The sequence below is a fragment of the Impatiens glandulifera genome, chromosome 1 (assembly GCF_907164915.1).
Source record: "Impatiens glandulifera chromosome 1, dImpGla2.1, whole genome shotgun sequence".
NCBI classification, from domain to species: domain Eukaryota; kingdom Viridiplantae; phylum Streptophyta; class Magnoliopsida; order Ericales; family Balsaminaceae; genus Impatiens; species Impatiens glandulifera.
The window spans coordinates 97,370,006-97,382,868 of record NC_061862.1 but is presented as its reverse complement, the minus strand read 5'-3'; the positions used below and the strand labels follow the sequence as shown (position 1 = coordinate 97,382,868).

General features: G+C 30.4%; 2 protein-coding genes across 2 annotated transcripts; one reads left to right on the top strand and one right to left on the bottom strand.

Annotated features, from left to right (window-relative positions):
* The first annotated feature begins 367 nt into the window (after positions 1 to 367).
* Positions 368 to 727, top strand: LOC124937655 (uncharacterized mitochondrial protein AtMg00810-like). Its single transcript, XM_047477958.1, has one exon. The coding sequence runs from the start codon at positions 368 to 370 to the stop codon at positions 725 to 727; it is 360 nt and encodes a 119-aa protein (XP_047333914.1).
* A 5,453-nt stretch (positions 728 to 6,180) lies between these two features.
* On the bottom strand, positions 6,181 to 8,729 carry LOC124919372 (probable mediator of RNA polymerase II transcription subunit 26c). The gene is made up of 9 exons (XM_047459603.1): positions 7,861 to 8,729; positions 7,717 to 7,785; positions 7,566 to 7,648; positions 7,401 to 7,471; positions 7,250 to 7,317; positions 7,138 to 7,171; positions 6,908 to 7,038; positions 6,731 to 6,830; positions 6,181 to 6,640 (listed from the first exon to the last, which is right to left on the bottom strand). Exons 1-9 carry the CDS (start codon positions 8,278 to 8,280, stop codon positions 6,522 to 6,524), a joined length of 1,095 nt encoding a protein of 364 aa, XP_047315559.1. The 5' UTR covers positions 8,281 to 8,729; the 3' UTR covers positions 6,181 to 6,521.
* Positions 8,730 to 12,863: the final 4,134 nt, after the last annotated feature.

Sequence of the window (12,863 nt, the reverse complement as noted above, 5' to 3'; positions counted from 1 at the left end):
TGTACGGTATCAAACAAGTGGCTCGAGAATGGTATGGTCAGATTGATGCTTATTTTCGTGAGAAAGGATTTGAAAGATGTCCATATGAGTATGAACTTTATGTGAAAATGGATAAAATGGATATTGTTTATTCATTTGCCTCTACGTGGATGATCTTATTTTCACTGAAAATAATCCGAGTCTCTTTGAATATTTCAAGAATGATATGGCCCGAGAATTTGAGATGATAGATATTGGCTTAATGTCATTTTATCTCGGATTAGAAGTGCGTCAATCGGATGATAGAATTTTTATTGGGCAAGATGCATATGTAAAAAAAGTTTTGGATAGATTCAATATGTTAAATAGAAAACCGGTGGCTACCCCTATGGAGGTTGGAGCTAAATTGAGCAAGAACGAAAAGGGAGAAAATGTGGATTCAACATTGTTCAAAAGTCTCGTTGGATGTCTAAGGTATTTGCCATGTATTCGGCCGAATATTCTTTTTAGTCTTGGAATTATTAGTCGATACATGGAGGTGCCCACGACGGAGAAAGTTAAGGCGGTAAAGAGGATTTTGAGATATTTAAAAGGTACAATTGACTTTGGACTGTTTTGTTCATCGTCCAAGGAATTTCAACTTGTTGGATATTCCGATAGTGATTTTGTCGGAGATATTGATGATCGGAAGAGCACAACTAGATTTGTGTTTTTTATGGGGTCTAATGCAATCTCATGGATTTTGTAGAAACAAATGATAATCTCGATATCAACTTGTGAAGCTGAATATATCGCGATGATAACATGCGTTTATCACGCAATCTGGCTAAGAAGAATGTTGAAGGAGATAGGTTTGACAAAGAATGAAACGACCATAATTTTTTTCGACAACAAGTCTAATCAAGATCTAGTGAGGAATCTTGTTTTGCATGATCGAAGTAAACACTTTAATACGCGATATCACTTCATCTGAGAGAGTATTACGGAAAAAGATTTCAAACTTGAATATATGAAATTTGTTGATCAAATTGAAGATATCTTTACAAAGCCTCTTGGAGTGAAAGTTTTCATCATAATAAGGAGTATGTTTGAAATCACGAAGAAAAATTAATTTTACAAGGGAGTGTTGAAAATAAAATTAATTAATTGAAAATTAGACGTTATTATCTTTTGTTTAATAGGTGTCTTAATAAGAATTAAATGTCTAGTTAATATTAGACGTTATTATCTTTTGTTTAATAGGGATTTTAATTAGTATTAATTCTGATTGTTTAAGAGTTTTTTGTCTTAGTATAAATAGAGTAGTTGTATTTGCAGAAAGAAGATGAACTGAAAAAAATCTTTTCCACTTTTTTTAATCTTATCTTGAGTTTGTGAGTGAATAAGTCGATTGTCCACTAACGTATCCAACAAAAATGGCTAGCTGCCATGGATGAAGAGATAAAGTCATTGCTGAAAAATGGCACATATGAACCGGTAAAAAGACCAAAGAACATAAAAGTATTACAAAATAAATGGGTGTACAAGATCAGACAAGAAGGTGATGATAGAAAGCCAAGATACAATACTAGGTTGGTTGTCAAAGGTTTTTTTCAGAGACATGGAATCGATTTTGATGATATTTTCTCACCGGTAGTGAAGATGACTTCCATCCGGGTGATGTTAGGTTTAGTTGCTTGTATGGATCTTGAGGTTGAACAGCTTGATGCCAAAAGTGCATTTCTCCATGGTGATTTGGATGAGGATGTTTATATGGAGCATTCTGAAGGTTACAATAAGAAAGGTGAGGAAAACAAGTTGTGCGAACTTATCAAAAGTATGTACAGTTTGAAGCAAGCACCAAAGTATTGATATCTTAAGTTTGAGTCGTTTATGACCATCCATGATACATGAAGAAATCTACAGATCACTGTGTCTTTGTGCAAAAGTTTTTGTCTAATAATTTTATTATACTTCTCTTATATGTTGATGACATGTTGATTGTAGGGAGAGACAAGCTCGAGATTGCCAAATTAAAAAAGTATTTGGCCCAAGTCTTTTGAGATGAAAGACTTGGGTCCAGCAAGACAAATTCTTGGAATGCAGGTCATTCGTGGTCGGTTGAAGAAAAGGCTATGGTTGTCTCAAAAGAGAGATATTGAGAAGATTCTAAAAAGGTTCTGTATGGACAAGGCAAAGCCAATTTCTTGTCCATTGGCTACACACTTGAAAATAAATAAGACAATGTCTCCCAATGATGAATAAGAAAGACAAGAAATGTACAAGGTTCCATGTGCTTCAACAATAGGCAGTCTAGTATATGCAATGGTCTGCATAAGACCGGATATAGCTCATGCGGTTTGAGTAGTTAGTCGTTTCCTTTCAAATCCTGGTAAAATACACTAGGAAGCGATTAAGTGGATAATGAGATATCTTCGAGGGACCTCCAAATACGCTTTGTGTTATGGTACTGGAAACCACATGTTGAAGGGTTTTCTGATCCAGATATGAGTGGTGATATTGACACAATGAGATTAACTTCAGGATATCTGTTTACCTTTGGAGGAGTTGTATCATGACAGTCTCGTCTAAAGAAATGTGTTGCTTTTTCTACTACAAAAGCTAAATATATTGCCATTACTGAATGTTGTAAGGAAATGAGATGGATGAATGAAATGAGTATAACACAAGATATGTTTGTGGTGTTTAGTGACTCACAAAGTGCTATACATGTGAGCAAGAATTCATGTTTGCATTCACGTTCAAAACACATCCAAAGAAGGTACCATAAGATCCATGAAGTGCTCGAGAAAAGGAGTTATACTTGGAAAAAGTGCATACAAAATGAGAACGGGTCAAATATGATTACAAATGGTTTTCCAAGAAGCAAGCATGAGATATGTTGTGCCAAAGCCAGAATGGTTCTGTTAGGGATGCCACAATGATGAATTTTATAGCAATATTTTCCCATGGCTCGGAAGGGGGAGAATTGTTGAGGTGTTCCTTGCCATTGAGTCGGGTTTTAACTTCCGAGTAAGTAAATGGGTCATGGTTTTCTATTATGAAAACGGGTTAGGGTATAAATACATTTTTTTAGGTATTTTCTCTAAACATAGTAAGGTTGAGAGAGAGTGAACATATCTAGGATTTTTCTAGTTCCTTATTATTCTTTAGCTGATCTAGAGAGAGGTTGGGGTAGCTTTTGATTGTGGAGTAGTCCAATCTTCCTAGTGTAATCACTTCTTTCATTTGAGAGCAATGTTTGATTTCTAAGAAGATTCATGGTTTTGTTGTTGCAAAACCCAACACGCTGATCCAACGCGCATGATTGCGGTTGTAGTTTCCTCTCCCGGTTTTGGCTACACCCGATTATGAATTTATTATTTTAATTAAAACCTTAAGGGCTTGTTTGAAATTAATATTTTTCACCCTTTTGGCTTTAATTTTAATCTTTTTAAATATACAAAATATTAAAATAAATATTTTACCAATTTTAAAAAATATGATCTAACTTTTGGGGAAGAACCAGGATAGTAGGATTAATGACGGGCAGTGTGATGAATCTAATATAGCCTTTATTTCAAAGGCAAGACCCCCTAATGATAGGCAACCACTGGAATATTACTGAACGATCTAAAGAGGGTCATAGCTTATTCAACTTGCAGCCAATTAGGCTATATGATTTTTGCTTCTTTTTTATATATATATTTTTAGAATTTAAATAAATAATTCTTTTTAGATGAAAAGGATACTACAATTCATTAAAATTATTTATTTTTGTCCTTTAAGTTTTATAAAATTATTTTGAGACATTATAAGTACAACATTTATCTTAAAAAAGTTATTTATTTATTTTGGCCTTAACCCCAACCTTAATTAATTTGATTAATTAACACATTAATTAATTCTAACTACTTGTTTTAAATAGGTTTTTGGCCACGAGGTTAATTATTTTGATATTATTTATTTAAAAATAATTATTTTAACATTATAAATTGCAGGATAAATTTTTAGTGCTTTTATATATATATAAAATTTTAAAATAAAATAAAAAATATTTTACACTTTTATAATTGATTGGGAAAAGGGTGAGATAATATTTAATTAGGTTTGAAAAAATCAAACAAAAATGAGCCTTATTTTGTATTGTTAATTTTCCCAACATTTTGCATGGCTAAAAGTGGCTTGACACACACTGAAAAGTTAACATAATATAAATAAAGGTTGGAATTATATAAGGTGGCTATGTGGGCTCATGGCCCCATTGTTAGGTGCTCAAACTTTTTTGTGGTCCACCCAAATACAAGAAAAAAATATACAAATATATATATATATATATATATAAAAGAATTCTCAGAACATCCATTCTTATCCTTTCTTTCTTAGAGCTTGTTTGATATTGTATTTTTTTTTATTAAAAATATTATGTATCACATCTTTTTTTTTTAATTATTTAATCACTTAATTAATAATTAAAATACTAAAATATAGATTACTTTATTTTTATACTTTTATATTTTAAATTAGAAAGACATTATTGTAATTAACTACTTAAAAACTCAAATTACATATATTTTTATAAAACAATCTTCTTTTTCTTATCAAAGAATTAATAAAAATTCTATATAACTCAACATCAAACAAGTTCTCTTGTTGCTTTTAGTAAAATAAAATTTAAAGATAAATTTAGGATTCTAGGACTTTTACAATTATGAACTTTCGCATCATATATGAAGTCTCAGTTCAGTTCAGTTATAAATATATTGAAATTGTTTTATTATATATTTATCGTTTAAATCTATGGTATATAGGTCAATATAAATTAGTGAAATTGTTATTATTATTATTATTATTATTTTCGCTGATAAATTATTATTATTACTTTAAATTAGTGAAATTGTTATTATTATTATTATTATTATTATTTTCGCTGATAAATTATTATTATTACTTATAATTTTTATTTGTTGATTTTTATTTTTATTTTTATTTTTATTTTGTAGACGATAATTCTTGTCTTTGAAAGTCCAGACAGGAAGGCACAAGTCAAAATGGGCGGCATTGTTTATTAATAAACTATTAATTATATATTATAATTAAAAATAATTTTATATTTGAATAATAATGTCATATATAAATTATATATTAAATTAAAGCTATTGAATTATTATTAAAATTTAATAAAATAGATATTAAAATGAATAATTAAAATAGTTTTAAAAATAAAAATAAGTTATTATCCTCTAATTTAAGTAAGTGCTAGAATATATGTTATCCTTATATCTCATATCACATCAAATCATAAAATATATACAAATTTTACCTTTTTATTTATTATACTTTAAAATTAAATCAAATATTAAATTATCCTTAAAAAATAAGTTATTTAAAACTTCTAAACAATCTTACAAGTAATTCATTATTAACCTAATGCTAAATTACACTAATTTTATTCCTTTAAAATATTTTTTTATTTATTTTTAAATATTTAAAGTTAACATAATCATGTACATTACTTTCATTTGTCGAACCGTATTTTAATTATTTTTTAAAATTTAAATATATATAGTACATAAATTATGATTGAAAACCCTTAAGAATTTATTTAATTTTAGGATTAGCACATCTTAAGTCTTAACTATCACATATCTTTAATTATCGTCTCTAAATTTTTGTTTCAAGTTGAATTCCCTTTGGTTGAAGGTATTTCATCTTCAAATCTAAAAAAATTAAGTATGTTTGTAGCAAAATAAACAAACTCAATTTTTAATCAAAAGTTAGACAAATATTAACATATTTTACCTGTAAATTTGGTAGAAACTAAATAACTCAATTTTCAAATTGGATTATCAACCATAAAAACAATCTAAAATTGAAGAAAAGAAAAATGCTTAAATATGAGTTTTGAGTAGAAAATAAAGAAGGATTTGTCTTTCTTCCCTCCCTAAACATGGCTGCTAGTTGTACATACTACATCTCTTTTTAATCATCTAAAAACTTAATAAATCAAAATATAACCTTAAATAAATCAACTTCAAAAAAACTCTTAAACTAGTTGATCTTAATTTTAAATTAACTGTTTAGATAAGACTTTAATAAATAAATAAAAAGTTAATTAAAAATATATTTTTATATTTAAGAACCATAATAAGAAAATAAAAATGACAACTTCCTTGGAAAAGAAACAAAATAGACAGAAGAGGCATAAATAATAATAATTGTAAAAATAAAATCTCAACCACATATAAAAAATAAGGGAAGAAATACCGTTTGGAGCCCTCAGACTATCACTTCACATTATTTGGGGCCCACTTTCCAACTATTTTGCAGTCAACAAGTGGGGACTTCTCTCTCCTCCCTCTCTCTCTCCTCCCCTCTTCAAGACACAACATCCCACATGGACGACTCGACAAACGCCTTAAAAACAATAATATTTTTTTTCTTAAAATAAAAAAAGATGTTTTTAATTAACTTTTTAAGGCAATCCCTGTCAAGTTATAGCAAATGTCTTTGTTTATATTAAACATTTTTTCAATCATCCTTAACCGCCGCCGTCGATGATTTCACCGGTACCTTCCTCCTCCTCCTCCCTGAGGGCCGCCTCTGTTCTTGGCGAAGAATGCATTCTTTGGTTTTGGTATCTCGTGAATATCCATCACCTGAATCTTTCTTTGTTTTTTTGCTTCACCATCATAATAATAATTATAATCAGCAGCAAGCAAATTGGATAGAATATTAATTATAGAGAAATTGAATGAAAAGAATATCAAACCATCTTTTGCTTCTTTGTAATTCTCCTGAAGTCGTTTCCTTGCAGAAGCCAACTTCTCAAGATCGAAATTCGACTCCTTTTCCTTCTCCTTTTGTTGTCTCTAGTAGTAGTAAAAAACCATCATCATTAAATATGATATTATGTAGTTTTGAGTTTTTGATGATTTAAGTAACATACATTGAGAGGTGGAGCAGTATAAGCTGGTTTGGATTGAACTGGTTTAGGAGGAGGCTCTCTTCTTGATATTGATCTAGCTTTCGGTTGTTCAGGAGGCGAACCATTCTTATCAGAACCAGAAGAGCTACCATCTGTAATCATCAAATAAGAATCTGCTATTAACAAACAAAAACAGATCAAACATGATCAAACATGATCCAATTGAGCTTCCAATTGGATTCGATTCTTACTGCCACGATTTGGAGAGAAGGCAAAATCAGGAATCTGTTAACAACAAAGACCAGAACAACAACTTCTTTAGAATGCTCAATAGAGAAAAACAATAGTTTACAAACCCTTTACCTGGTGGTGACCATTTTGAATATTCTTCGATGGACCAGTACTTTGAGGTGGAGGAGAGTCTCCATAAGCTGTCACCATTAACAGGCATCTCTTTTAGATCAAAAGCAATCATCTAGAAACAGAGAAACATAGAGAAGTCTGGATTGATTACCAATAAGGTGGTTTGAAGCTGATCCATTATCGTTTCCTTTTACCCATTCATCAACCAAATCTTTCCATTTTCTGAAACAGATCAAAGAACAGTTCAAGCAAACAAATTCATCCCCTTTTACTAAAGGCTTTATCTATACAGTTTTCAGTACTAGGATCTCTGTACCTCACCAGTTGTTTAACCAATCTTCGCACCTCATTAGAAGGATGCTTCCTCAACCCATTTACATATCTTCCAATGTCAGTTACCTGCAAGACATAAACACGTTTAGAAGAAGAAACTATCATTGAATCAACAAAATGAAAAAGCTGAGTACCTTTAGAGCATTGAATGTAATATCCATGTCCGCTAGACTTTGGAGTGACATAACCAGAGAATCTTCAGACTGCACATACAAATAATTAAGGAAAACTAAACTAAATCAACTCAATTCACTTTCAATTAATACAGTGATCGTCACCTGATCAGGATCTTCAAGGCAGTCTTTGATTCTGACAACTTTAGTCTCTTCGTCCTCCTCATCGTCGAACAGAGAAGCGTATGGATCTCGTTCTTCTTCTTCTTCTCCATCGCCGTCATGTGAATGAATTGATTCAGGAGTCGAAGGTGAACCTATATTATTTCGCTGCACAGGACTACTGTCTTCTCTATTCGTCCCTGCTACAACTTTGTTGCTTCGATAACCACCGTTCTGCATGTGATCGTCGGTATCGGAGTTCCGGGAACGGTATTGCGTGTACAAGTTCTCAACGATTCTATCTCTTCGAGTCTTGAGTTCGTCTCCATAGTCCAAAGAAGCAACGGTAATTGCCGTATCAATGAAATTCCACACATCGACATTCGAATTCAACAGAATTCTCCGAAATTCATCCAAATCCATCTCCGTCTCGAACTGGATGATATCTGATTTAGTCCAAACTATCGCCTCTCTGTTTCTCAAATCAATCAATCAATCAATATAGCAGTACAGCAACACGTCAATGTGAGAACCTCAATAATATATATATAGAAACCAGAAGCTGAGGATCTACTGATACAGAAATCCAATCATAACGAAGTAGATGATCGGATTCTGCAATTTATAACACCAGATCTAAAAAGTATAAAAGAAACAGTTGAACAATATATCGCCGGTCAGGCAATCAGGCCAATCAGGCACTTGTCTTATGCAGTAAATTGCAATCGAATAAAACTGGCCATTGACAGAGACGAAGGAAGACAAGAAGCATAGATCTGATGCTGCAGATGGTCACGCCGCCTGAGAGAGAAAGAGAAAGAGAGAGAGAGAGGGGCGCGCGGAGGTAGAAAAGTCGTGTAATTGAAGGCTTCTTTCTAATCTGTCTCCTTTAACCATATCCCCCAAAGAAATCACATTTTTAGAATGATATATTTTAGCATATTCTCCAAATCTTCTTTAATTTTTAACCTTAAAGTTATTATTTTTTTATGACTATTTCAAATTTAAAAAAAATATATTTTTATCCATAAACATATTTTTATTAAGTTCAAGATTATAATAATAAGGTTAATTAATTATAATTAATCTAAAACCATCTCATATACAACTAGGTACTTTTGTTTTCTTTTGACCGAATCATCCCGTGCCTCCGGTGCTCTTTTATATGTAGAAGTAAAATTATAAAAAAAAATATTCGGGGCACATGAGTGATTCGGTCACAGAAGACCCGTCTCCCATAAATAAGGATCACAATTATAATTTATTTTACGGTTTTCAATTTGAATTATTTCGGTTGAGGCGAATTTTTTTTATCAGTAATTAACCAAGGATAGAGGTGACAATTCAGGTCGGATCGTGTGGATGGAATACGTGATACTAACCTGAACCCGACATGTTTAATAATTAATATCAAAATCTCTAGCATTAACCTAATTTATTTATTTGTAATTTACCTGACCCGACCCAAATAATATAAATTTTCAATATATTCTTACAATATATACATATTTTTATATAATTTTGTAAATAAAAAAATATTATTTTTTAGAGGATATAGTATAACATAATCCAAAGGGATTATCTGATATCGAACTAAGCAAAGATAGTAGTAAGAAAATATTTGAAGGAGAATGGGGTGAATTGTAATTGCATTCCCTCTCTCAATATGATTCATTGTCATTTCTACTCATAGTCATCACCTTTCTTTTAAATTAAACCGTGAATTAAACACGTAAATGTAACTTTTGACCTCGTTTCTTAACCCTTGAACTATTTTAATATATAAAAAAATTATTTTTTCTTAATATAAATTAAAAGTTATAAACATAGCCTAACATCACTGTCATCTTATCCAATAAAATTATTTTCTTAATAACATATAAGAAGTCCTTTAAATAAATAATAAATACAATCATATAAGTCAAGAATATCTAATTCAAAAAATAAAATTAATTTCACATCGGTCAAGAATATCACATTCAAAAAATAAAAATTAATTTAATATTTTAATTAATAAATTAATTGATAAAAATATGTAAGAATGATAAATATTTAAATAATTTTTACTGAACAAAACCTATTATACAATTAATAGATAAATATAATTGTAGGAGACCAACTTTAAATTAGTCTCTTAGTCAAATTCAAAAAAAAATATATTATATAAAGTTCAATTCTCTTAAAAATACAAATATTATAAAATAAAAAATTATATTACGAACTAGTATTGGTGGTACTGGGTATTGAGTTATAAGATAAATATATATATATATATATATATATATATTTATATATATATAAATAAATATATATATATATTTATATATATATATATAAATAAATAAATATATATATATATATATATATATATATATATATTATGTTCTGATTTTAATTCTCAAAAAATCTCCATCCCACACTAAAAATGGTTCAAGTGTTTATTTAAAAAATTAATAAAAACAGTTAAAACACTCTAAGACTAAATAAAATATAAAATATAGCTAAAATGACTCAATTGTATTCAACCACTTAAACATAAAAAATCTTGTTACTAAATAAACATATACCTCGGGTCCTCCACTATATTAATTTATATAAATATTTTATTTAAAAATTTTGCACATCACTAATGTAAATTCTATTTTATAACATTTGACAAAAGGAAATATTAGTATGACTCATTATTACATTATAATTATAATAGTCTTTTTGGTCGTTTTTTAATATTTATGAGTCATGAGTTGTGAAGCATCATCTATAGGTATAGAAGAATAAGGAAATGAGTACCCCCAATATAAGGCATTGTTTGATTCTCAAATAAGCATAGACAAAGTGTGTTCAAATTATCAATATTAAAACAAGTTTCCAATGAAGAAGACGAGAATGTTTTAAATGCACAATTTTTAATAAGTTGAAATCAAACTAAGCCTAAATAATTTCTTTTAGCCAAATTAAATTATGGGAAGTATATATGTTCCTCTAAAAGTTTTAATCTTCTTAATATGGTACGTATATAATTACATAATATTGGGTCTATTTGTTTTTTCTTTGACTAAATCTATAGACTTTATTAACATATTTTAGCTATTAATAATGGAAAAAAAGAAATCACTTAATAAATCAATTACAAAAAAATGAAAAGCGATTAAACAAGAATATAGAACGACCAAAAAATGGAAGCAACGTGATTCAAAACTGGTCATGGTTTCGGTACTAGGGTTACGGTTCCGGTTCCGGCTAAGAGAATATGTCAGACTGAAAAATATCGTCGGTATTGAAACATTAGAGGTAACTCAAACATGGCTACAACTGCAATATTGGAGAAACTCATTTTCCAATTTGATAACAAGTTGTGGGTGGAATGTGATGATCACCTATAAACAACTGCAAATAGAAAAGTTGGTGTTCAAGTCATGTAAATTAAAATTCTAAGCTAAATCAATGATAAATTATTAAATAGTTTATACTAATAAACCTAAATATGAATGGATACCTTGAAATATTAAAATATTATGTGAGAGTGGTTGAGTTTTGCAACAACAAAACTACGGATGTTCTTAGAAATCAAACATGTAACAAATCAGTTTTCAAATCGTCTATGGCGAATAACAAATTTATCAAGAATTGAAATAGCACAAAACAATAACAACATAATATACGTGGTTCGGTCAAAATCGACCTACGTCATCGGGAGGGATACATTTCACTAAATCAAATAAATGTTAATAGTAGAAACTTACATGTCTTACTCTCAAATGAAAGAAGTGATTACACTAAGAATTATTGGAATACTCCACAATCAAAAGCTCTCTCTCTCTCTCTCTCTCTCTGGAACAGCCAAAAAACAAAGAAGGAACAAAAAAAATCTTAGATCTGTTTACTCTTTCTCAACCTTAATGTGTTAAGAGTAAAATACAAAAAAAAGTATTTATACCCTAACCCGTTTTCATAACAGAAAACCCTAACCCTTTACACGGAATTTAAAACCCGCCCGCAATGGCAAGGAACACCTCAACAATTCTCCCCCTTCTAAGCCATGAGAGAATGTTTCTATAAACATTCATCATCGTGACGCTCCTGCCAGAACCATTCCGGCTTTGGCACAACATATTTCATGCTTGCCTCTTGACAAGCCTTTTGTCATCATATCTGAATCGTTCTCATCCGTATGCACTTTTTTCAAGCATAACTCCTTCTTCTTGAGTACTTCATGGATCCAATGGTACCTTCTTTTGGTGTGTTTTCAGTGTGAATGGAAACTTGGATTCTTGTTCACATATATAGCACTTTGTGAGTCACTAAACACCATAAACCTGATTTGTTCTATACATGTTTCCTTCAATAATTCATTCATCCATTTCATTTCCTTACAACATTCAGTAATTGCAATATATTCATATTCTGTAGTAGAAAGAGCAACACATTTCTGTAGACGAGACTATCATGATACAGCTCCTCCTCCAAAGGTAAACAGATGCCCTGAAGTTAATCTCATTGTGTCGATATCACCACTCATATTTGAATCAGAAAACCCTTCAACATGTGGCTTTCCAGTACCATAACACAAAGCATACTTGGAGGTCCCTCGAAGATATCTCATTATCCACTTAACCGCTTCCTAGTGCGACTAACTTCTCCAACCACATGAGCTATATCCGATCTTGTGCAAACCATTACATACATCAGACTGCATATTGTTGAAGCATACAGAACCTTGCACATTTTTTGTCTTTCCTCTTCATCCTTGGGAGACATTGTCTTGTTTATTTTCAATTGTGTATCCAACGGACAAGCAACTGACTTTGCCTTGTCCATACAAAACCTTTTTAGAATCTTCTCAATATATCTCTCTTCAGACAACCATAGTCTTTTCTTCGCCCGATCACAAATGACCTATATTCCAAGAATTTGTCTTGTTGGACCCAAGTCTTTCATCTCAAAAGATTTAGACAAATCTTTTTTTAACTTGGCAATCTTGAGCTTGTCTCTCCCTACCATCAACATGT

What these genes read in the sequence shown, in the direction of transcription:
- LOC124919372 (XM_047459603.1), bottom strand. Translation starts at nt 8,280, where the DNA reads ATGGATTTGGATGAATTTCGGAGAATTCTGTTGAATTCGAATGTCGAT. An exon ending in ATACTGCTCCACCTCTCAAT is followed by an intron (nt 6,831 to 6,907) that starts GTATGTTACTTA and finishes TACTACTACTAG; the next exon opens with AGACAACAAAAGGAGAAGGA. An exon ending in TTACAAAGAAGCAAAAGATG is followed by an intron (nt 6,641 to 6,730) that starts GTTTGATATTCT and finishes ATGATGGTGAAG; the next exon opens with CAAAAAAACAAAGAAAGATT.
- LOC124937655 (XM_047477958.1), top strand. Translation starts at nt 368, where the DNA reads ATGGAGGTTGGAGCTAAATTGAGCAAGAACGAAAAGGGAGAAAATGTG.